At 32.3% G+C, this 27957-nt stretch overlaps 1 protein-coding gene and 1 long non-coding RNA gene across 4 annotated transcripts in view; one reads left to right on the top strand and one right to left on the bottom strand.

The window, feature by feature from the left end:
- Nucleotides 1-27386, bottom strand: part of LOC132759657 (uncharacterized) — a 40139-nt gene extending 12753 nt beyond the window's left edge. The window contains exon 1 of one of the 3 annotated variants that reach the window (XM_060751466.1): nt 27083-27386. In XM_060751466.1, coding sequence (XP_060607449.1) covers nt 27083-27140 — 58 coding nt within the window. In that variant the 5' untranslated portion in view covers nt 27141-27386. Of the gene's footprint in view, nt 1-13301; nt 13442-17488; nt 17637-27082 lie in introns of those variants that run through there. The other 2 variants (XM_060751468.1, XM_060751467.1) reach the window with 2 other exon arrangements.
- Nucleotides 287-6379, top strand: LOC132759656 (uncharacterized). The gene is made up of 2 exons (XR_009629751.1): nt 287-1388; nt 6044-6379. It is a non-coding gene; the product is annotated as an uncharacterized LOC132759656 (long non-coding RNA).
- Nucleotides 27387-27957: the final 571 nt, after the last annotated feature.

The raw sequence follows: 27957 nt of genomic DNA, 5'->3' as shown, positions 1-27957 counted from the left end.
TGTCACGCGGCTTATGTCATGGACTTCAATGAAAATTCTACGAAAGCATAGTAAATAAAAAAAAACAAGAAAAAAACCCATGTTTTCTAAAATTTCAAAAGCATTCCAAACCCTTTTTTCCGTTATTTTTTATAAAAATAAAAAAGAGATTAGGACACATTATTTTTATATTTTTTTACATCTAATTTCACTCTTTGAAAAGTAGATAGGTCTACAATGGGCACATTTGCTATAAGTTTTTCAAATATTGATAAAACAATAGAAATGTATCATTTAGATAATATTCGATTTATCCGCTAGAGGATTAAATCTTTTATTCAAATCTTACAACTTAACATTTTTTTATTATAACACCCCAGTAGGGCCTCAAGAAGAGTTGTCAAGGGAGACAACTTACACTTGAATATGTCATATATAAGGCAGAGCAAATTCTGGGAACGGTCTTTCAATCGTGGCTCACCATAGAAGAGGTAGACTAGTTTATCTTCGTTAAAAAAATCTAAAATTTACATTTCAAATCTTGAATATCAACGAATATTATTTAGAATCGCACAGGAGATTAAGATACATTTTACATTTCTGCTCATTATTATTTGTTTTAATATTTGGGGTTTATTAGATAAGAACTTTGACCAGATCTAATAACCACGTGGTGATGACCAGCTGTTGTTCTCGTGAAGGACAGTAGTCAAAAAAAATCAATTTTGGATGCCTTGATTACACTAAATATATTTCAAAGTCAATCGGCTTCTTTGAAATATTTAGTAAATAAATAAAAAATTGGATTTAAATCTAGATCTTGAGTTTAAAACATAGATTCTATATTTATATGATGTTTCAGCACGTGATCTATACTTAAAATCTAGAGCATTATCTGATGAATCAATAAATGAGAATAGCTTTAAAACGGTTAAAAATACAATTAATTGATTATATGGCTCGATTATGACAGGTCATGTTTTACAACGGGAAAATTATCAGTTTCATTGAATCCACGCGCGTGACATCATACAGGTCTATGACGTCATTTCATTGAGGCTAAGAAAATAAAGATAAGAGTAAATAGAATCTAAATATATAAAGTAGGAAATAAATAAAATAAGTTGATAATAATAATAATAATTTAATTAGATCTACACAAATTTATTTAATTCATTTATTTATATTATTTTATTTTTCGACAATGCTAAAACATCGACAACAACGTGGCCATACACGAGACACGCTCCAACAGCAAGTCAATAATAGGAGGAACATTCGGACGTCTGTTTCTACAGCCATGCCTCCAGCTGACAGACCTGTAAGGGAGCTCTGTGAAGAAAACGAAATGTATGGCCAATCCGGACCTCCGGTAGATGTTGATCTTCATCAGCAAGAGACAAATAAAGGTGAAGTTAAAAAATATCATGATAAATACTTGTTCCGGTACAATGCTAGGCGCACATGTATCTGTCAGTACTAAAGATAAAATATGGAACAATCGATTTGTAGAGTTTAGTTACACACTTTGTTGCCAAAGAAAAATATGTTAGAAAATATAAAATAAACAAAAGATTCAACTTGTTGACGGGGAACTTATAATGAGTACCCAAGAGCAAATTCCGAAACAAATAAAAAAGTCCTATTACAATATTTTGCAAACATTCGTTTAGCGGCATCAAGAAATGTCGGATGGTTTGAGTATGACAGGTAATTTAGGCTTAAAACATTAATCGATTTGGGTATAAAGCGGCAAAATATTGACTCAGAATTGTGGATGATATATATGCAGCCTATTCAGTCTTTGAACCAGCCCGCACTTCTAAATATTCAAAAAATGTTATGACTTTAATAACAAAGGCTTTTGTACAAATAGATCATGTACTTACAAACACGTTTGCATCAAATGCTTTGGTAACCACCCTTCAATACACTGTTATGCAAATAAACAAACAGCGCAATTCAAACCGCGTTATGTATTTAGATTGCCAGCTCAAAGAGTGCCTATGGGACCTGGGGTTTTCACCAATTAATATCTAGGTTCTCGCTGATAAACTCTTTCAATGCTCAAATAAGGATGATGCCAATTACATTTTACAAGGAGTCAGCACTGGTTTTAAACTCGAATATACGGGACCAAGAATCCCTATTTTTTTTCCAAATATCTCAAATCGGCAATTGATCAAAAATGCTTATTAAGTAAAAAACTTCACGACCAATTTATACTTGGGCGAATCCTAGGACAGTTAGAAAAAGGCCAATTACTAATCTGAGAATAAATCCCGTAGGTCTCGTACCAAAACAAAATGGAACTTTCAGCTTTCATACCCACCAGGCAAAGTATAAATGAATTTATCGATCCTGAATTTTGCCATGTTCAATATTCACAATTCGAAAATGCAGTAAGAATAGTTCAAGAAATAGGGGGTTCTGCTTTTATGGCAAAAGCTGACATTTCTTCTGCATTTAATTTATGCCCTATATGGCCAGGTGATTTTGATTTATTAGGTATAAAAACCGAGGAGGGATATTGGATTCAAAAAATGCTGCCACAAGGCGCATCATGTTCATGTTTTATTTTTGAAAAATTTTCAAAGTTTTTTACAATGGCTTGTGTCTAAAGAATCAAAATCATACTACATTTACCACCTACTAGATGATTTTTATGGAAGAAAAATCTTTTGAAAAATGCTTGAATTTAATGCGAACATTTGATAAAATTTGCAATGAACTTGGGTGTCCCCCTTAGTGTCGAAAAATGGATGGGACCTGTTATAACTATAACATACCTGTGTCTTGAAATTGATTCAATCAACAAAATGGTTGAGGTGCCTTTAGAAAAAATAAGGAAAGCGAAAACAATCTCGTTTGGGTGAGAAACGCTAAAAAGATCAAAGACTTACTTGTCATCAGTCGTTGGTCTATTTAATTTTATATCGAAAGCTATTCCCAGTGGCACGTTTTTATGGCGCCATGTCGTATGTAAAGAAACCGTTCCATTTTATTAGTCAACCAAGGCATGAAAGAAGATGCATATATTTGGCTAACATTTTTTTGAAAAATTCAATGGTTATGTTATGTTTACAGAAAAAAAAATAGGTAGATAACTGCCATTTAGAACTATATATAACGGAATATATTGCATACATGTCTTTACGTCAATACTCATTTTCAACAGTAGCTGTTCACGTTTCAACAATAAGTTATTTTAATAAAATAAACAATTTGGTTGACAATACAAAACAATTCATAGTCAATAGTATGCTAGAAGGGTTCCATAGATAATCGAAAAGGCATGACACAAGACACCCGATAACACAAAATGTACTGATACAGCTTTTATCAGCCCTACCTAACGCTTGCAGATCACAATATGAGTGTTTTATGTTTTCTGATGCTTTCTGTCTTGCCTACATAGGTCTGTTAAGAATAAGCGAATTTGCATTGCCTTCAAAGAAATAAAAAAAAGGTAGTTTTAAATGTAGATGATGTAACGATCAATCAAAATCTCATTAGACTGTATTTTAGATGTCCAAAAACGGACCAGAGATATGTCGGATGTTCTATTGATATTCCGATAACTGACCAAACTCTGTTATGAAAAACTGAAAGAGTTCTTACATTTTAGAAGTAACGTGCAAGGGCCGTTATTCTGCCATTTCGATGGAAGTCCCTTAACATCCTTTCAATTCAATTCAGTATTAAAAAGGACTTTGAACTCGATAGGTCAGAAAAAAAAATGTATTTAAAGCACACTCTTTTCGAATCGGCGGGGCTTCTAATATGTTCCGTGAGGGTTGTGCTATCAATGATATAAATTACAGAGTCCGTTGGCGATCTTACGCTTATAAATCCTACATCCGATCATTTTATAATATTTTATGGAAAAAACTTATTTTTTTAGGATCTGCCAAAATGGCTGTAATGTGAATGCCGGCGATCCGAAATTTGGCTATTTAAATGAAGTACGTATTTGTATTAAGAAACCGTTACCGGGTCTTAATGCACATTAATGTATTAAGAAGAGCAATTTATGCTGTTGTAATAAAAAGATATTATATATATTGGCATTATGTGCCTGGCATTATGTGCCTGATATTGTTTTTTTGAATGTGTTAATGTATAACAAGCAGTTGGCATTATGTGCCTGACATTATGTGTCTTTAATAATTTATAACACCCAGTTGGCATTATGTGCCTGACATTATGTGTCTTTAATAATCTATAACACCCATTTGGCATTATGTGCCTGACATTATGTGTCTTTAATAATTTATAACACCCAGTTGGCATTATGTGCCTGACACTATGTGTCTTTAATAATCTATAACACCCAGTTGGCATTATGTGCCTGACATGTGTTTTGATAACATTACTTGATAATTATATATATTAAATGGATAGGTAATATATAATCAAACTTATTTCAGCCTGTAAAATATCGGATGTTTGGATTATAGGCTCTTCAATTATTAGGGATGTCTTTCAATTTCTAGGTTATAATGTTATATGGGAATATCAGGGGGGGGGGGGGGGGGGGGCATGAAAGTTTCTGATTTAAAACCTTCGATAGAATACTTGCTTAAGTTTAAAAATGCGCCAAAATTTTTGATAATACACTGTGGCGGGAACGATTTAGGAAATCGACCTTCAGTTGAAATCATATGGAACATCAAAAACTTTATAACAGGGACTTTACTGGAAATAATGGCTGTTACGAAAATAATTTGGTCTCAGATATTACCAAGAAGGTCATGGAGATATGTCCAATGTAACAAAACTGCAAATAAAACCCGCATGCGTATAAATAGTTGTATCAGTACATTTGTTATTAAACTCAGGGGTTATTATATTCGTTACCCTGATTGACCTTTTCGAGGACCTAGCTGGGCGCCGTTTTCCGGTGCGTTGCCGTTTTAGCTCTGGGGAATTACACCAAATGAAGTACATAACAGAGTTACGAGATATTTCTATTTTTCTATCATTATTTAACCGTTTAAGGTAAAAAAAAATTGATGTTTTTAAAAATTATCAATATTCGTTTAATATCTATTGCAAATTATTCAAAAAAAAAATTGTTTATTATGAAATCAATAAAATTCAAACAGACGTAGTGGAATCTTCCATAATAAATAAGGTTATTTTCTGCGTAAACTTGTGTATTTACTTTATTTTTTTGTATGGAATTATTCATACAATGATATTTAATTATTTTCTTATAAATTAATTTCTTATAAAGAAAAAACTGTTTTATTTCAATTTAATTTTTTTTTTTTTTAAAAAAAGGCCGAAAACATTGAGTTCGCTATTACACTCCGTGAATATTACAGAAAACCCTAGGTTGTATAGGCCGGATGGCACACATCTGTCGGACTTTGGTAACCACGTTTTTATTGAATACAATATCGGGCGCTCTCAACACATTCACGTCCATGGCTTGGTAGGGAAATTTTTTAGCTGTGGTAGCCCGCTTTGGCGGAAGCCCACAGTCAAATGTTTCACTTTGCTTGTGGGCTTTTTGGCATGTGCTACCACGTTTTTGCAACCGTTGCCGGGGCAAAAACAGTTATAGTAAAGACATTTAGTAGTCTTAAATCGAAACACATAGACATTTCAATAGGTTAAATAATTAAAATGCTTTTATCCAGCCATGGCCATTTTCATGCCAACACGTTTTTATTAATAAATACTAGTACGTTTTTTAGACTGATTTCTCTTTTCTTTTATTCCAAGTTGTAATGTTTGAATAATATTCGATTTATCCGCTAGAGGATTAAATCTTTTATTCAAATCTTACAACTTAACATTTTTTTATTATAACACCCCAGTAGGGCCTCAAGAAGAGTTGTCAAGGGAGACAACTTACACTTGAATATGTCATATATAAGGCAGAGCAAATTCTGGGAACGGTCTTTCAATCGTGGCTCACCATAGAAGAGGTAGACTAGTTTATCTTCGTTAAAAAAATCTAAAATTTACATTTCAAATCTTGAATCCCACCACAAACCCACCGTTCAATTTCATTGTTTTTCTTTGTTTTTGCTTTCTTCCTTTATATTTTCAGATAACACTATATTAGCACGTCATGGCTGGAACAGAAAGATATAGAAAAAGGAGAATGCTTATAATTCTCAGCGACCGTTATCGGAGCTGATCAATTTGTAAAACAGACATGTAAAGTGAATTCATCATCTGTACCTGTGTACCTTGAGTTGAAGCATGTGCTACCACGTTTTTGCAACCGTTGCCGGGGCAAAAACAGTTATAGTAAAGACATTTAGTAGTCTTAAATCGAAACACATAGACATTTCAATAGGTTAAATAATTAAAATGCTTTTATCCAGCCATGGCCATTTTCATGCCAACACGTTTTTATTAATAAATACTAGTACGTTTTTTAGACTGATTTCTCTTTTCTTTTATTCCAAGTTGTAATGTTTGAATAATTATGCTTATAATATATTTCTTGTAAAAAATGTTGGCAAGGTCCTTAGAGATTTAGAATAAATATTTATATATTTTGTGTATTTAGATGAAGAATAATATTTTGTTCAAGGACATTTTATTATCAGATATATATGTAACATCGGATCATGTAATAACACTTGCCAACAACATGCGTATAATATTATAATTCTTTGGCTGTCTTTTGTTATGCCAAATACTCTGTATAAAGACCCTCCAATATAGACCAATTCACTAGATCCTTTTAAAGGTTTTTACAACAGATGATCCTGTTTAAGGTAGAACACATTAACAACTTCTGAGCGTTAAAAAGTTGATGATAATAAGTAACATAAAGATCGCTAGTAACTTATGAAATGTAGTAGATCAATGCCCCTCTGTCTTTTTCCTTAAATAACAAGACATTCGTAATAAACAGACTTGTTGACTGCAAAATAAAAACATGATTTTCCGGTTAATTTACTTCTTAAGTACATAACATACTGCCATGACTGAAAACGGATGTTTCGTAATAATCCGCTGTTTACAAACATCGTTTAATTAATGTTTGAAAGTGTTATCAAGTAAAATACAAATCTGTATTATAGGTAAGTTTGTTTATTTTAATTTATAAACTGTATGACTAAGAATCTTCAATGTTATTTTGTCCCATGTCATGATTTTAGGATACAAGAATCATTTTTTTGCAGCATCTAAATTTTCTGAGATACCTTGCAGGTCTGTATTTATGAAATCGGACAGTGTTAAAAAAACTACAATTTATGGTGGCTGATTTGTGCCATTTCGATTTTCGCTTCGCGGGGCGCCACATGACAACACGACAGAGAAACCACCTTGTCGTTATCGCTTGGCGAAAGTACGATAAGTTGTCACTGTGTCGTACTTTCGTCTGGTGTCCCGTGGAGCGAAAGACGACCGCACGAAATTACAACAAAGTTATGACTTTGTATATTTTACTTTAAGTTTCTTTTTGTACTTTGTGACACTATGCATTTATTTATTTATTTGTTGTTGTTGTTTTTTTTTGGTGGGGGGGGGGGGTCTATCGACGGCACTGAAAACATTTTTCAATTTTACATATATACGTATTGTCAAGTGTGCACTTTTTTCCTAACTTATAATCATTGACAATTTCCTTAAAAATGCTCACGTTGATCATTATTTTAGTGTAAATAAACTTTGTCCAGTAACCTTCATAGAATTATCTGCGTTTTCGGTGCAGCGCAGCAGTAAATAATACCCGATTACAATTATTGATAAATATTCTACATGTGGATATAAAATGGAACATTAGTGTCATTTATAAAGTCTTTAGATAATAATAAAATGCCGTCATCTAATATTTTATATTCGTTGAGGGACCATACTTTAGGTGTATTATTACCATTTTATTGGAGACATTGTCTGAAATAAATCAAATAATAAAAACGTCTGGTGGCGATTGGTTGTTATTGTAAATTATCCGTTTTATGCCATTTGTTTTATTCATCACACTTTGTGTTATTAACTATATTGCTGTCTTTTATAAAACATGTTTATGTTTTTATATATGTTTTATCAAACGCCAATGGTAAAGAGCAAAACAAATTTATATACATTTACAAGCCTTTTCTGCATACAATACAAATTGTAGCCGCTACTCGCATCAAGATATATACACTTAACAATTTACCGAGTATTTTATTAATGAAATTTATCTGATCCGCTGTTTTTAATTAAAAAAAATCCAAAAACTTGTGTCTCTTATTACCCCCTTGATTCTATATAGATCACTTAAAATACGTTGAGATGCCCTTTAAAACTTTTTTTGAGACTGCAAGAAAAGTTTCTGAGCATTTGCACAAACGTTCGGTGTTCCGTTAGGGTCAGTGCGTTTTCTCCGAAAACGAAAGGCGCAAAGTACGATGATGCCAATACGACAGTACGATGGCGAAGCATGACAGTACGATGGTGACAGTACGACAGTGCGATGGCAAAGCTCCATCGTACTGTCGTATTGTCACCATTGCATTGTGGTACTCCACGCTGTTCGTTCTCAGTGAAAACACGCTAGGTCCAACGGAACACCGTATAAACGAACACATAGTTACACTGATAGAAAAAATAAACCACTTTCAGGGAAAAGCAAAAACGTCAATAAAATTTGATTTCAAAGAGTGTTCAAAGCTTACTATATAAATATAACATAAAGGGTTTTCGTGATGTTTTGTTTATTTATGAATGTTTTATTATGTAAATACGTCCCTTGTGTGGTCTACCTATTATACCGGTATAACAATATCATAAAATACAAGAAAAATAAAAAACAGAAAATAATAGCTAGCACATGTCTTTATATATACAAAGTTAATAGTCAAGATATTAAATCAAATGAAACTGTGGCCGTTGGTTGTAAATACATCTAATCCGCAAGTACAATAATTCAAAATGCAGTATGATTTTTTTTCGTCTGAGTGAATGTCTGCTGCTTACAAAAAGACACGATGTATAGAGAAGGAAAACTGTCGGTTCAAATCCACTGTCCCGGTATAAATGCACGTTCTAGGCAATCGTGGGATGCCTAAAATACTGCGTTATTAATAAGCAATTGATAAATTACATAGGATTTTGCATGGGGGACCTACTGTGGTACCAACTGTTGGGTTTTGTTATCGTAATCAAGGTATGCAATTATGATCAAAGGTGCGCTCAACATAAAATGTTTGAAAAGATAGAATTAACAAGAAATATCAGTTGACGAATTTTTCGGACAAGCCTGGTATATAGTAATTAAACATACTCAAAAATGATTGAAATGAACAATGTACAAAGTTAACTCGTAATGCATGATCATCAGAATTTCTGATTATTCAAAGGGTGTGCGATCTTAAATGATACGCCGACAAAACACTTGTTTATATTGGCAATATACAATGTAGATAATTAACGTTTGATAGTCATTTCCCTGTGGAATCAATGTTATCAGTTATTTCCTTTTTCTTTCGTTATGGTTCTCCAAGTTTCAGAGATCAAAATAAAACGCATGCACTATATCTTAGATATGTTATAGGGACAAAGTGATGATGTAACGAAACATATGAATATGGAAGGTCTTTCTAAGATATGAAAACAGAAAATTATGATCTTAAAGAAGACACATTTTTTCACTAAAAATGTGTGTAGATGAAAATGTGTAAATGTCTGTACGACATTTGTGTATATGTTTTAAATGGCATGCACATTATAGGTGCGCAATTGTGAAAATATCTTTCCTCTAATAAATTTTGTCAAAAACTGTCATACAAGCACATTATTCTGTAAACAAATAATATGTGTCAATGTAATGTCTGATCAGGATAATTATAATATTCAATTCTATTTGAAAGACCCTTGCTGATAAAGCTGTACCAAAAATAAACAAGGCAAAAATATCATTGCGCTTGTTTTAAAATCAATGAATCAATTAGAAAATGTACCTTTGCGAACGGTTTCATTAAAGTAATACAAATATATCTTAGACCACAGCTGTTTTCTCTCGGCCAATCAGAGAGGTTTAAAAGTATTTGATATATCCCACACATCACAGCAAAGTGTTTGATTTAACTATCATGTTTGTATTCAATTGAATGGAAAAACCCGTTATGTGCACGCTTTATGAGGGGAAAATTTCTATGTACATTTTAAAGTAAATAGTTGAAATACCTCTTTTAAAAAAAACTAACAGATAGCAATAGTCCTTAAATCAATTTATTTCGACATTTCATCATTTTACAAAAAATAGTTACTGTATTTGTAAATAAGAACAAACTAGCAATACTGAAGTGAAATGCGTTTATCTATCTATTTAAATCTATATATGTATCGGAATTTTACGACGGCTTTTGTGCTAATATTTTCAGGCACTGTGGTTTTTATTTGTTTAGGTCGTCAGACCAAACAAATAAGGGTAGCGAAATTTCAGACTCTAATGCTGTTAATTGCAAGTGCCGAAAGTAGTCCGCTTTTTGAAGCGGTTACTTCCCTTTATTTGTAACACTTAGGCCGAAAAATTTAGGGGAGATCACTGCGTAAATATGGTAACATGACAGGCGGATTAATTTTCAAGCAAAATAATTCCCGAATGGTCGAATATTTCTAATATTGTTTTATTCCTTATAGATATACATGCTTATAGTAAGCGCCATGATTATTTACACAAGTGTTAAACAACAGTTAGCGTCGTTACAAACCCTAACTAGAATACAAAATGTAATATGGTTTTCTTCAGGCCATTAACATATAAATTTACCGTGGTCGATGCTTAGGAAGCGAGAGGTCTGGAGTTCAAATCCCAGTTAAGGCAACATTTTTTTCAAATTGTTTAAGTCAAATAAACATTGGATCGAATATCAGTGTTGCAATTAGTCTTGTAGCCATTCTACTACAATTAAAACGCTGGAAAGCGATGGTGGCACTATACAAAAACAAATTGTTTTATAATCTCACAACCTTCACCTTTCTGACATCCTGAGAACCAAACAAATTCAGCGCCTTCTGTGCTTTGATTAATAATCGCATCCTGAATTATGGCTGGATCACTCTTAATAGCAGACACTGTATATGTACATTCATTTACTGGTTTGGGAAGAGGGGATTCCACTGATGGACAAGGGGGTGGAGTTTCCGAACGGTGACTGGGCTGCTGTTGCAATGCTAGGGAAATTCTATGCTTTAAGGCTTCAGAGGGACGTTTGTAATATTTTTTCAGTTCATGAATGAAGTAGAAAAGTCAATGCAGGATGTATATAAAGCATAATATGAATAAACGAATCTATACATCAAGTAAAATATTTTCAACTTCAGCTTGAAAACCAATAAATATCCCGAACCCTAGGGCTGTTTAAGCATTAAATGAAAACGTTTAATGAAAGTTACCTGCCCGTTTCTCCAATGAGCCAACTCTTGATAAGTAGCCATCGCCCATGATCTCTGTGTAAGAGTATATTTCGGCAGTGTTCGGTAAGAAGCTTTGCTTTTAGCGCTGTGTACGGTGTTATGTCATTAAATCATTTAAATGAAGAAACAACAGAAATAACAACAAAATCTCCCAAGTTACGAAATTATAATGTTATCACATTCAGAAATGTTAAATTCCTCCCAATTTTCTTCTGACTGCACCTTTGCGATAGAATGTGAAGTCTATCTATCATTCAATTGATTGTGTATTCAGTAACTTATGAAAGAACATGAATTATGCCATTTTCTCGTGCATTTTTTGCCTACAATAAGGCCATATAGATTGAATAAGAAATATTTGGATATCCCTATGTAATTGTCGGAGAAAAAACCCTTTACGCATGTTTAATCTTCACCTTAAACAGAGAAAACTATCTGTGGTCTAAGTCAGATAGATCGCTCGTACCAGTTGGATGTGAGATTTATCAACTCGCTTCGCTCGTTGATAAATCTCACATCCAACTGGTACTCATGATCTATCCTATACATATTGCATACTTCTTGCGATGACACCACTTAGATATCCAACCCCCCATCCCCTACGACGGCCTTTACATACAAATATCAAGAATCGGCCAGCCTCGAGATAACAGGGAGAAAAAAAACTCATTGATTTTGACACAAACTTTCACTGATATATATCGATAATAAACAATAAAATAATAACGCATGACAATCATTGTTCTGTTACAGTGGTTCAATTATAAGTTATATGGACTATAATTAAATTCCGTGTGTTATATAGTTGAAACAAGGGGAATGGCCCTGATTCTTGTCGATAACCAGAACACTTGACAGGCAACCATTAGACGCCACAAAACAACTTCATATCACGGAACAAAATCGTACATGTATAATAAAAATGTAACTGAAATATCCCAACTCGACTTCATTTATAATGAAGTGGTGGCCTATAGTGATTAAGGTGTCTGTCGCTCAACCCAGAGAACATGGGTTCGAGCCATCGGGTCACGACCATGTTTCTCCATATGACACTAGTACTGGTTGGTTCCAGGAAGCAGACTCGAAAGTGATTAATATAATTTTCAAGAACTTGCAATCGAGCTTAAAAAATATGTTTATACAAAACCATAGTTATGGTGAAAATACATGTACAGTAGAAACTCTTCTTAAGACCACCCCGAAATAACGACCAATCCGCTATTAAAACCATTTTACTTAAACCCGTAAGTGGTTTTTGCTTATAATATAATTATGTGCAGTAGAGCGTTAAGACCAAAACACATACACACAAAATTAAACTTATTCAAGCTATAGTAAAATAGTTTAATAAATATTAGAAAACGCATGAATTCATTCGATATTACTTTGTAAATAACATCAATTTCAACCTTGAAACACATTGAACTAAAGCTGTAAGAGTATAATAAATATTGCATTTCAAAATGGGTGAACTGTTGGTTTTTATTGTCATTATTCAAGTGTAATATTAAGTAGCAAGCAACGCAATTTGTCTGCAAACTGTTGAAAGTCAGTTCACGCATGAAATCATTAGAATTTGTATATGCACTTACTTGCAAATGATCGTGTGAATGAGGTACATAAACAACCCACTCCTATGCAGTCCTACCAACTTTCGTTATTAAACTATTTTAGTTCAATTATTATCCATATATCAATCAATATATGTTGATCATGATCGATTTACAGACTGACCTCATTTAGACGATAATTTTGGTTTAACTGACGACCCAGTGTAACTTAAGTGGTGATATCACACGTAAAACAGTACTAATTTATGGAAAAAAAGAATGCAATCGGAATTATAAAAGTTAATTTTTTGTCATATTTTGCCTGAATGTTATTACACATATGAGATAAATAATAATATTTTAGAAAATAATTTATCAAATTGTACATACCAAAACATAACACTGTTGAAAGTATATGTAACGTCTGGCGATACGCCCACTTCATCGTTTAAGGTTATGTGTGATTAAATTAAAATCTTATAGCCTTCTGTCCGTATCGATAAATTATGACAACAATTAGTCCAAGATAATTCCAACTTAAATATGAAAAATGATACAAATTAAGTTATGTTCCTTTAAACAACTTTCGTATACGAACATATATAAAACACTTGCTTCTATAAATAGAATACTTAATATTGTAAAATTTATTTTATGTACTTTTATAAATATTAACTTGTTAACATTCAAGCGATTAGGAACAAAAGATGTTGATTTTTTTAATAAGCACGCTTCGCATCGATCACTGCGGGCAAAAAATAATGGCGGGTAAAGTGAGTCATAAATAATTGCGCACTTGCTCTACAGATCAAATGTCAGATTCTGTTAACGAGTGTTTAATACAGCGTTAATGTTAAAAATAACTAGAACACAACTTTCAAATACGTAATTACCCCCACTTATGTTTTATAAATGCACAAGGAAAAAGTACACTTCACAACGTTAAGTTTAGTTTCAATGTGAGTCAACAGTTCAGTACCGTTCAGTCCGAGCGGTGCTTTACAGTGCAGTACAGTACAGATTAGTGCAGTGCAGGGCTATGATTCGGTGTAACGCGGGTTACAATGCTGTGCTGTTGTATTAAGTGTAGTGCAGTGTAGTGCAGTACAGTACAGTACAGTACAGTACAAAACAGTGAAGAGCCGTGTGCATTACACGGCATGACAGCATAGCAGAAGAGAACAAAGCATTGCACAGCAAATGTGTCTTAAGCGCAGTACAGTCAAGTACAGTATAATACGGCACAGTACATAGTGATATAACACATGACATGACAGCACAGGACATGAAAACAAAGCATTGCACAGCAAAGGTTAGGACAGGATGATACACAAGACAATGCATTATACAACGATACCCCAAAAACTGAAGAGTCGACATTTAGCATTTAAAAACGCTTTACATTTTACGAATGTTCAAATTTTTACGGACAATTTTTACGTAACGTAAAAATAGCTAATCTTATATTTTGATAAAACAGTGTTTCAAAACATATTGCTGTTTTATCAAGATAATAGAAAGATTTATGTTAACCTAATGATAATATAGGTAAACGTTGATAAGGTGAAAAAATGCGAGCTTTTCAGAAATCATGTTTCTGAAAACAATGTTGAATTCTGCTTATGCCGGTGCAAGGGGGAGTGGACGAAAACTAGCAATTTCAAGTACCGTCCATGAAAAAGCTTAATCAAACCGAACCTGCAACATTTTCAATTTTGTCATTTTGGGCGTTCTTTAGGGATTCTATTTTTTCTTATTTTCATACACTATTCAAAATCTGAATGACTTTGTTTGGCATAGTCGTTACACTGATTTGATAAAAGTGTCCGCTTAAAATAAATACATGTGGAAAAAATTAAAAAAATATATAATTGGACAACGTATCCGAGCGTTTTGGTTTTATTATATAGCATTTACTTAACTGAACAGCCTATCGAAGTTTATATAGCAGGTGTAAAGCAACACGTTTTAAAACTCGGATATCAATATATTTTTTATTGCTTAAACATGAAGACTACATACTTATTTTATCAGATATTTCTCTTTTCATTTTCTACCTTTACTGACCTCTAATAATAAGACGATATCTAATTTTCTGATTAAATATAATTTACTGTTTAATGTATCTTTATTTATCATTTTAACAGTCTGATAAATATCCATAAATACTGTTTAAACCATACTATATTGCCAGATAAAAACCTGATAGTTTAAACTATTATATCAGTCGCGTGCTGAAGGGTCATATAAAAATACACACAGGATATTATTAACACTAAAATCGTACATCATGGTTTAAAGTTGAAGATATCAAATCAGTTTGAGCGTAGTTAATGGGACGATCAAATACAATTGCGAATGGTACGTGTTTATTATTAAAAAAACTAAATCAGGTCACTCCATGTAGGCTACTTGGATACTTTGTTCCATTAATATGTCCAATTAAACCTTTCTTGTTGAACATTACACTCGGGTACCAAAATGACATTGACTTGTATGAGAATCCAATGTCTATTTTACTTTAAAAAAAAAGAACATGGCATTTTTGCAATACTTCAATGCATTTGAACGATTTCTCTTTCTGTGCATATTTCTGTAACGTTGTTAGCTCACCTGAGCTTGCTCAGGGTGAGCTTTTAGGATCGGTGAATGTCCGTCGTCCGTCGTCCGTCGTCCGTCGTCCGTCCGGCCGTCCACAATTACTTGTGAACACTCTAGCGGTCGCATTTTTGCCTCAATCATCATCAAACTTGGTCAGGATGCTTATCTAGTTGAAAGCTCGGATGAGTTCGAACATGGGTCATCTCGGATGAAAAACTAGGTCACAAGAGCTAAAAATAGATAAACCTTGTGAACACTCTAGAGGTCACATTTTTGACCCAATCATCATCAAACTTGGTCAGGATGTTTGTCTAGGTGATAGCTTGGATGAGTTCGAACATGGGTCATCTCGGATGAAAAAGTAGGTCACAGGAGCTATAAATAGAAAAACCTTGTGAACACTCTAGTGGTCACATTTTTGAACCAATCATCATCAAACTTGGTCAGAATGCTTGTCTAGTCAATTGCTTGGATGAGTTCGAACATGGGTCATCTCTGATGAAAAACTAGGTCACAGGAGCTAAAAATAGAAAAACCTTGTGAACACTCTAGTGGTCACATTTTTGACCCAATCATCATCAAACTTTGTCAGGATGCTTGTTTAGATAATAGCTCGGATGAGTTCGAATATGGGTCATCTCGGATGAAAAACTAGGTCACCGGAGCTATAAATAGAAAAACCTTGTGAACACTCTAGTGGTCACATTTTTGCATCAATCATCATCAAACTTGGTCAGGATGCTTATCTAGTTGATAGCTTGGATGAGTTCGAACATGGGTCATCTCGGATGAAAAAGTAGGTCACCAGAGCTAAAAATAGAAAAACCTTGTTAACACTTTAGCGGTCACATTTTTGCATCAATCATCATCAAACTTGATCAAGATGCTTGTCTAGGTGATAGCTCGGATGAGTTCGAACATGGGTCATCTCGGATGAAAAACTAGGTCACAGGAGCTAAAAATAGAAAAACCTTGTTAACACTCTAGTGGTCACAATTTTGACTCAATTGTCATCAAACTTGGTCAGGAAACTTGTCTAGGTCATTGCTGGGAATAAATCGAACATGGGACATTTCGGATGAAAAACTAGGTCACAGGAGCTAAAAATAGAAAAAATCTTGTTAACACTCTAGTGGCTACTGTTGTGATCCAAATATTCTGTTAATTGGTCTGAAAGTTTGTTTTGATGATTTCTAAGTCAAGATCGAACATGGGTCATCTTGGATGAAAAACTAGGTCACACCGCCCAAATATGGAAAAACCTTGTTAACATTCTAGTGGTCACATTTTCGACTCAATTATCATCAAACTTGGTCAGGATGTTTGTCTAGGTAATTGCTTGGATGAGTTCGAAATCGCATGTGAAACTAGGTCACCGGAGCTAAAAATAGAAAAATCTTGTTAACACTCTAGTTGCTACTGTTTTGATCCAAGTATCCTGGAAATTGGTCTGAAAGTTTGTTTTGATGATTTCTAGGTCAAGTTTGAATATGTGTCACCTGGGTAAAAAACTAGGTCGCACTGCTCAAATATGGATAATCCTTGTTAACACTGTAGTGGTCACATTTTTGACTCACCTGTCATGAGACTTGGTCAGAATGCTTGTCTAGGTAATTGTTTGGATGAGTTTGATAATTCAGGTGAGCGATCTAGGGCCATCATGGCCCTCTTGTTTATTAAACCGTCTATGATAAAATTTATATGCAGCATGAATCGCTTATAGCATTACAAACAATATAATAATAATTCTAGCTTAAACAACACAACACAAGTGCTTAGTCAGGTCACATGACGAATTTTGCGATTACGTAGACAATAAAAGATGCATTGCATTGCCTAACTGTTGTAAAATTGCACTATTTTAGATATTATATATAGATATTATTTAGTATTGTTTTATAATCCAGCCTGAGTCACCATGATTTTTTTCAACTGAACAATAAGATATAATCTAGTAATGTTCTTTTTACACTCACCATTTGATAATATCACAACCAACAAGAATGAATAAGCGGGTGTCATCTTATTTCCCAAGTTGTGTGTTTAATCCATCAACTATCACTGATTGTTTATCTATACAACCACAAGCACATACAAGAATTGCAATCTATTTCACGGCGTATCATGCATATAAATTATGATTTTCAAGGCACATTCATCTACAACAATTTATACCACAAAAATGCTAAAACTGCGTAATATTGTAATTTAATCAGTATAACGCTTTATTTCTAAATCTGAATTGCTATGAGCTTTATTACTATAACTCGATGAAACTATAATAAAACATATATTGGGTAATAAAAATCAAGTAGTCACGTTTAGGTAAAAAAAACGTAGGCACTGCGTTCGAACAAAGTTGATTTCTTATAACTACAACGGAATATTTCCTATATTTCCTAATCTATTTTATTGTATCCATACTTATTATCCTACAGTTCAACCTGTGTTAAAGACCAAACCTGTGTTAAAGACCCAACCTGTCTCAAAGACCACAACCTGTGTTAAAAGGCCACATACTACATAATACCATACCAACATTTATATTCAGCGTTAACTTTCCTTTTTTGCTCATTTTCAAATGCACCTCAGCTAAAACAAACCATCCAATGAAGAGACCATCTCTCGACAAAGACCACCTACTATTCATTTTGCTTCATAGGTCTTTATTGACAAGTTTTACTGTAGTTGCGTTGTTGTGACACATCATCTGAGTAGATCAGATTAAAGCTTTATAATGATTTAAATAGACCATGTTACTGTACTCAACTAATATATTTTACCCTAGTACATAACTGTACATCAAAGACAGTTCAATCCCATTGTTTATGAATGGCTGAACATTGATTGTACTACATTGTACCACATGATTAAGAGTTTCGTCATCAAAGTTCAAATATCTGTTCGGTTGTTTTATTGATTACAAATTAACTTTAATTTTGCACCTATTATATGCTTAAAGTGGGTTGGTCCACAATGGGCACATTTTCTATACATGTTTCAAACATTGATAAAAACTATAGAAATGGATAGAAATGTATTATTTGGATATTCTTATAAAATATTTTTTGGAAAAAAAAAATGTTGATGATTAAGTATGAACATTTTGCCCTGATGAATAATAATATTTTGTTCAAGAATAATTTATTATCTGTTAAATATAAATATATATGTAATATCGGATCATGTATTTCACGCTTGCAAACATCATTCTCGTAAACATTTGTTCATGGTTTGTTGTTACATTTATATGTGATACTAAATACTATAAATGTGATTATTTCTTTAACTCTAGATATAGCATGCACGTATATGAACCTTAAATACAGTTGAAGGTCCTTGAACAATTGGATCACATGGAAAACTTGGTTGAACATGTGTTGTTGAACATCATACTTAATATGATGAAAACATTATGGCAAAATAATCATTTTTTCAACTATTTTGGATGACATGTAAGCTGCAAGAAATATTTTATTGAGCATTTCAGTTTTTTACTTTTAGCATTGTAACGCGTGTCACATATGGTACAAGACAGCTGTTCAAATATAAATATTTGAATATCAATTGAAAAACAATCTTCAAATAATTATGTAATACGCCTTTTCACATCTCATTCTGACATTTAATCAATGTAAAAACTTGTATTAATCAATGGGAAAAGAACTGATTATTCGTGCCAGACACAACAAATGTGAAAATAACATAATACCGTAAATAAGTATTGTTGAAAAATTATGATGGAATCATATTTAATGATAACATCAATTGCAGCTTATATAGAATTACACGCCAAGTTGCACAATACACGCTAAGTGCAGTATATATTTGATGCGTAAATACCACATTAGAATGAGAAACCAAACAAACATCAACATATTCGTTTCGATTCCGAGATATTATGGTCCAAAATAACATGATAAGCGAAGTAACTCGTCAAAATAGACGTATTTCCTTCTTCAATGAGAAACGTGATTTTCAGATAGACTTCCATTATATAGTTTGTCTTAATAAGGCACTAAGTGCTTGACCTAATACTTCAAAACCATGTACAATAAGAAGACAAAAGGAGAAAACATGACGCCGTGTATGGCCAATGAAAGTATTTCTAGATTAATTTTAATATCAGAAAAAGTATTACATTTACAACAACAAAACGGGGTTTACTTCCATTAAGTTAAGCAATTATTTTATTTGTCTCGTACATGCTTGTATCCTTCCTTTTGGCGCATTAATAGATATTGTTTTCGTATAAATAAATGAATCTACTTATTCTCCACTAATGAATCATGTGATCTCGTATTGAAGTTTGTTGCATGAAGATAACAAGGTAATTATGTAACTAGATAGCGCTATTGTCTAAATCGCTACTGTAATTTTCTTTCATCCAAATTCAAAGAGCAAATAAGATGAAAAGCTTTTAAAATGCCAAGTGTACCGCAGCATGGCATGGCAATATATATAGTGATATGTGTACCGGTGCTGCGTATGCCTGACATAGACCGTAACAATGACTGACCGGAACAATGAGCAATCGTTTCAAATTCAATTTAACTCTTGCGGTAAAAAGTTTTACCTATGCGACCAGTGCAGACCAAGACCAGTCGGCACTTACTGTTAGTGCAGTAAACTTCTTAAAACTTTCCCGATGAATGGTTATGTTCAGATTAAAAATAGTTCAGCTAATTGATAAAGGTTAAAGATTAGATGTATGCGTCACAGATCTATAATCTTTGAAATCTGTTGACAAAGAATTACAGGTATCATTTGTCACATTTGACAGAGCAAATGCAATAGTAATAGATTTTGAAATATTTAACAAGCCTTCAGGACACAAGCAGCTGGCCAATGTTCAGGTTAGTCTTTGTGTGTAATATCTAAATAAATTTGTCATTGTCAACAGAAATAAATACTTCATTTAAATAAAAGTTGGAGTGCACTTACAACAATGGAACCGTTTGTTTTTATTTTTTAGATACTAAAATGAAAAATCTTAATAATTAATAACATTTTCACAAAATATCGTTTGTACGGAAACATTTTTTAGGCGGGAAAGATCTATTTCAAGGTCAAAATGTGAGCAGCCGACACGATCATATCTTTTCTTCGAAACATCCGCAAGCTGCCAATGTAATTCTAGAAATGCAAGTTTGCTGTGTTGAAGCGAAGCATGACTTGCACTTTATTGGCTAATATTGCATAAAAACGTCAACAATAAATGCATTATAACATGTTTAGCACTCATTAAATATCGTCTGCTTTATGTTGTTGTTTTTTTCTTCACCAAAACGCATTTAATTTAGACGAAGTAACCAATATAAATCAGACTTGTCGTTTTTATGATGGTGTGAGTCAGGAATTATGTCTATTTATACCCTTTTGTAACACGTGAGCGTTCTGCTTACTCCCGAATTATTTCTTATCTTTAAATGCAAGAAAAGTAACGTTGACAATATGGAACACTCTACCTTGTTTGATCTAAACAACATCTTATTATTTAGTGTAATTTTTGGTTCGGTTCGTGAACAAAAACAGCAACAATGAAACGAAATTTGGCAAAGACGTTTGGTCTTTATTCAAAGCAGCCGAAGGCCTCTTAATAAAATATTTTAAAAAAAAATCAAGAAGATTTGCGTTACCATTTTTTTCACATTACTTATTATACTTTTCAAACCGTAAGAACAGACAGTATAATTTATTTACAGTGAAATCAGACGTTTGGTCCAAGGCTATGTTTAAACAGTCACACGTGGATAATAATGCACATAATTGTGTGCACAGTTGAGTGGTCTAGCACACCCACTCGTAAATCGTAAATCTATCATTTAAATTACTCAAAAACTACTTAACTGTATAAATGCGTCAGATAGAGCCATACATGCAATGTTATTTAAGTTATCGGTTTGTATGTTGGGCCACTAAAACAAATGAAAAAGTAAACTAGCTTTTGCAAGTCATGGCATATACATGTGTCATGCTATTGATTCAAAGAAAGAAAGAAAGACCATTTAAGGTATTAACCTCTAGAATATACATTTTCATATATGATCTAAGGTTACTTAAAACGAGGATAATCAATTCTTAATGATGGACATCTCTGGAAAGAGCCAAGGGAGCAAAGCAATTAGCTAAAATCGATGATTCGGTTAAACTGAGTCCGTTCGTAAGCTCGGATAAACTAGAATAATGCCCTTAGACTAGGTTGAACGGTAGTAAATATATGAAAATAACAAATAAAAACAGAAGGCAACATATCAAAATAAAATAAATTCAAACACGATTGATAAGCGACAAATTGATAAACGCGTTTACCAGTTTAAAATAAATATTAGAAAGCTGATTGGACCAATTTTGAAGATGACGATGACTTGACCTTTGTTCTTCTAGCCAAGACAAAGATGTTAGATTCTCTCCTAGTAAAGACTTACCAAAAGGATATAGAGGCCTTTACAAAGGCATAGGAACAATATTTTGCAAATCCAAAAAACTTGTCTATCAGAATTGTTACCCTGAAATAAATTGATTTCTTTTTCATTAATTTTTCTTTTGGAGTTCTAAACTAAATTGACGACCAAATGGATATCGAGTAAATTAAGGAAACGTGTTAAATTTAACGGCGGAACAACGGATTTATAATTCTACCAATAAAACCAATTAGCCAAGTTCTGTTACTGGAAGGCATAAGATTACAGAATTTAAAAAAAAAAAAGAGAGTAACATTGAGCTGATTCAACTTACAAATTTAACAATCTTTCAATATCATAGATCAAACCTTGAATATCTGACATGATTATGATAAAGTTAATAATGGAACAAAAAAAAGAGACTCAAATTATAAACAGAAACTCATTATTGTAAGTATATGGCAATCATGAATTGACATTTAAGATTACATTACAAGTATTATATTTCAAAAGACATTTTATATTATTTACTACATATAGCATAGCAACGTAAATCGTATACAATCAGAAAATTGAAAAAAGATTGATGCTTTTTAACTATTAATTCTTAAAGAAATTTTGATACTTCTGTAACAAGCAAACGTTGAATTAAATAGATCTTACAAAAAAACATATTATATATAAACATTGACATGTTTGAACGTGCTTGTTTAGTAAATTATGTACTTACTAATATTGTATATTCATACATAGTATTGTGAAAATCCGTGAATATTTCAACTCATCGCGCATTAAATCGTTATTTAATTATTATTAATCAAAACTCCCTAAATACTACTAAAAGCCACATTTTTTCTTTATGTTCTAACTACTGTTAGCTCAGTGAATTATTTGTCCTTGTCACAAAAATTACAACAAACATATTAAATATAGATAATATGTGCTTCAGTATTTAACTCTGTAGGGAAGGTGTGTTTTATCCAATATCCGAATTAGATTAAATCACATTTTCATATCGACTTATACGGAATTCGGCATAACGTTCGACGGAAGTTTAAACCTGCCATCGTAAATAATCTGTAAAAAATGTAACTTAGTGCATTCATTTTCAGGTGAGTCATAATTTCGAATACAAATTACAAAATTAATATAATATGCTTGTCAGTATTAAATTGTAGGAAAGGTAGTTATTGTTTCTCATACCAGTTAAAGAAATACATTTGCGTATCGCGCGTAAGGAATTCGGCTACCGTTCAACGGAGTTTAAACCTGCCATCGTAAAAACTGTAAAAAAAAGGGGTAGACATGCATTACATAATTAGATCAACAAATTACGAAAACACAATACAGGATTGAAATACAGATGTTGTCTAGTAAATTAAATATGAATGAAAGTGAGTCATAGGGAATTCCTCATCAACGTTGAAAGCTAACGTGAGTGTCATATACAAAATCAATATATGAATTGTCGTCTGTATATTAATGTCATACATGTACGAATTAAGTTGTTAACATTACTCGTCGGAAGCAGACGACACTTGTGGTTTGGTTTTTTTTTCGTTGTCGTTGGTTTTTCTGTACACATTCAATTGTGTCTACTCATACATGTGTCAGAAAGTTATTTTATTATTTTTATTTACAAAAAGATATATTCGAGGCAATCAACATATCGGTTTTTATCAAAAATAACCGTTTCCGAATACTGACAGAAAGAGACGAAAAGTTGCGATTGATATTTAAGGCGAACTGAATTGCATGGCGGGAAATTAAAAAAAAAGTATTTAAAAACATTCTGATTTCCGAAGCATTATTTTGTGTCAATTTAACAATTTGGTTAATATTTTAACAATTGTATCGAAACCGGTACTTATCTTATTACATTCTGCAAAAAACATTAAATAACAAGTACGTGTTTGTGTGAATTCCATGCAGATATTTTATGTGAGATGCTTGAAATAAATTCTAATTGTTTATAGCAATATAAGATATTTTGGATAAAAATAGTTTTATTGCAATATTATGCTTACGTTTTAACAGAAAGCGATATAAAATAAGAAAAATGTTACAGAGAGGTAGATAAAATCAAAATTCCTTCATCGTAACTGATATATCTTTATAGAAAAACCTATATTTCGGATGGGCTTAGGGCAAAGTATTATCTCACAATACGTCAAACACATAGTAAAAGTTTAACTATATCTATATGACTAAATATAACTCAAAACGCAAGCAAAACTAGCAAAAATATTTGATATATCTATGTTAAAATATTTGCTTGGGGAAAAATCTACTATCATGAACAAAATATAACCACTACATATTTCGCTTAAATGATGAAATTACGTATATTTATGATGTATTGTTTACCATTATTTACACATTACGATGTTTCTGTTAAATTACTCTATTTTCCTAATATGTTGAATAAAATGTTACATTAAAGCGGCATGCTAATTTTCATGAAACGTTTGAAAATACATGTATTTTGAAAAGTAAAATATTGTGAAGTGAACAAAGAAAATAATGTTCACATTGTAAACAGCACTAAAACCCAGGTAATTTACCAACTTGCCTTTATTGTGTAACTACCGCATTAGAAATATGATGATATAAAATACGACAAAACCGGTCATAAATCACACAAAACATGAAAATAACTACTTGAATCTTTTTATTTTTCTTATAATCTCAGTATTTTTTTGTATTTTTCTTGAAATATTCATCTTGAGGTATGCAGCTTTAAATATGTAGATTTTGTAGACAGCATATGGCACTTATATTTATAGAAGAGTTCCGTTTTGATATCTAAATTTGTTTATAATTAAACGGTTACCACACTATTTGAGAGCAGACTATTTCTACAAATTCAAAGTGAAAGATAGAACAGGTAAATAAATGTTACCCTTTGTGTTTTTCATGTATTTTGGTACGGGTGAAAGGGCGGTGCCTTGTTTACCTAGCACGATCTACCGCTGTTCCGTAATTATATACTAGAATGAAACTTGTACATGCTTCATTTAAACTCTGAAGGCTGTTTGTGTTTCAGCAGCGATAAGAAGTAAATGTCAAAATGGCATGATATTTTTTTTTATCATCAGACCTCAATTAGTACATTCATAATTATTATGCTATTTTTTAATTTTATAATGACTTTTAACAACATTTTCATTGTATACAAAGTTTTGTGTAACAAAACTAACCAATTCGAGTTTAGAATAAAAAAAACAAAACATGAATATTGTTGTTTTACTGCTACAAATTATATAAAAAATATAATTATAATCAAAACAGTATTTACAATGACGATTCATTTAAGGTATGAATTGAATTAAAAACTTAATGCGGAAGTCTTGTAAGTGCTGTGTATAAATGCGATAAAAAGTCATAATAGTGATGGAAACTGTCAAACAATACAATTGTATGAGTATCCACGAAGAAAATAAAAAACACACTTAGCGAAATATTGCATTGATTGTTATGATGAATCACTGTTATTACGAATATTTCATTGTTATGTCGTGACTGAGACGCCATAGATATATAATATTATTACCTGATACCTTATATAAATGTAATTTGTTATTATTTACTGTTTTCTGAAATTCTAAAAACGTCAACGTTCGCGAACTGTTGACCGGTCAATAGTTTCGACTGTTTCCCTCTCGTGTTCTGACGTCATTGACGTCATTGAGGATTCCCACTTGAAGCGTCCATCGATCTTGATCATAAACCAGACGTGACGTGACATAGTTAAAATATTACGTTTAATTATTAACATATGTGCAAAACTATTTTCTTGTTCATTTTTTCTTCTGCAAATACTGTTAAAACAGTAGTTGATCAGGTAATAAAACAGTTATTTCATGCGTGTTTTGGGAACAGTCAAACAGTTGTCCCTCGGTGTCGGGGATAGTGTTTTGAACTGTTGCCCTCGGCCTACGGCCTTGGGCAACAGTTCAAAACACTACCCCCTCCACCTCGGGCCAACAGTTTGACTGTTCCCAAATCACATATGAAATAACTGTATACTATTTCGATAATACGAACTATTACTATAACGAACACATTTTTCACAACTGGTGTAATTTATAAAAACTGCACTTTTGCATATTTCATACTTTATAAAAAAAAATGACAAGCCATTGGCAAGCGACAATATATGTGTCAAATATGTGATATGAAATGCAAACTGATATACAGCCAAGTTGGAACATCAAATTGTGGTAAAATTCTTTATGACCCTAGTCTGCACCACATCCACACGTGTTTTACTGAATACTTGAAAGCCTGGCGAATTCATTCATCCAATTAAATTTCTATATCAAATTTCTTCTAGCTGGGAGTTTAGCACAGTATCGTTTTATAAACGTTTTATGTGTAATTTCCTCTCACTTACTCACTCTTATATGTTTTTAAAGTATGTAAATTGATTTTAAACTTTTGACAGTATTTATGTGAGATGTAAGATTGGAAAATCAGCCTATTCATTTTGTAACATAAATCATGTAAATCATGATAACTTTTTAAAAACAAAATTATTTACGTGAATATTATTGAAATAAAAGATTTAAAGTTAGATAAAGGCCCATTATACTTCAAAAATGCTTCTATTTTTGTTTCTCAAAAGCTTGTTATTTTGGATAAACTTTTATTGATTCAAAAGAATTATTCGTTGGCCAATTACCTGAACCATATTTTAGCGCTACATTCGTGAGGTAATTAGCATCTTACATTGTCTTAAACTATTATTAAATGTTATAAAGTTTATGTTTTCCTTTTTTAAAGAAGTAAATTATACTCGTTTCAGAGGCATAATGTGCCTTTAATAAGCAACTTAAATTGTACACATGTACTAGTCATTTTAATTTCAACAGACCTGTATTGCTACAAAATTAATATAATGCACTATAAAAGATATATCAATTTCAAAGCACTTAAGGTAGTTTTGCCATAAGGTAAAACTCTCTACAGATATATTTTTATTTGCTTTACTTACTTTTGTAAGAAAGATATTGTCTGAACTTTAAAAGGGGATACTAAGCCCTCACAGAGATTTACCTGTATATTTCTTAATAGCATAAAACTTGAATGAAAGTTGTGTTCTAAGCATAAATAAAACTGAATGATGACGTACAAATATGAATATTCATACATTATTATACATACCAATTGAAACTATCGACACGAGAAACTGTAGCAACGTCTTAGAATAATCACACTTCATGTTTCTGTTTAAACTATTTTCAAAAAACTATATAAATCACAAGATCTTATCACGAGATGTAAATAAATCCTTCGCGTATTAACACAATAATTTTGTAGTTCCTGCCTACAGCAAAAAATTAAGCCAGGTGTTTTGTAAGTTACGTTCTTTCACAACAGTATCATAGGAAAATACTGCGGTATGTTAACTCTCCAGTGACGGAACACTACTGACGCTGAACGATATGTTCTCTTTTATTTAAAATACAAAAAAAATATATAAATGACTCATATACGTTATGGTGCAGTTACTGTATGGTACAGAAGTAAAACGTCGCTATGACTGCAACGCATTTGAACTAAAGAGATTTTTTCCTTTTGTATTTTTTAAAACATCATCCGTGACATGTTTACATTTCCTAATCAACTTATCACAATGTTCCGGAAAATTGAAATACAAGGAAAGTTGTCTATTGTTTTATTTATTAATCGCGAGTCAGGGGGAATTCCAAGTTAGCATTATACTGTGGCATGTTGAGTGCCAAAAACGTAATCGATTCTCCAATACTACAAGTACAAACCGTCCAGACAAGAAAAAAGAGACTAGTTGAATTAATATCCTTTGCAATAAATGAGGGATATCTCGTAACAATTTATCTGAATCGACAGCAACATGTTCTTTTCGTAGACTTAAAATATCAAGCTTGTTTATCTTATTCATCGAACTTATTTAAATTAGAATAATCATCGTATGAATTTTCCTTTTTCTCGGGATATAAACACTGAATATTGTTATTTCATACTAAAAAACGACGACAAAAACTTGTAATGCCTTGATA

This window comes from Ruditapes philippinarum, unplaced genomic scaffold (assembly GCF_026571515.1).
Source record: "Ruditapes philippinarum isolate M1 unplaced genomic scaffold, ASM2657151v2 ctg1151_1_1_1_1, whole genome shotgun sequence".
Lineage (NCBI taxonomy): Eukaryota > Metazoa > Mollusca > Bivalvia > Venerida > Veneridae > Ruditapes > Ruditapes philippinarum.
Note: the sequence above shows the minus strand (reverse complement) of the source record. Positions and strands in the feature narration are given on the sequence as shown.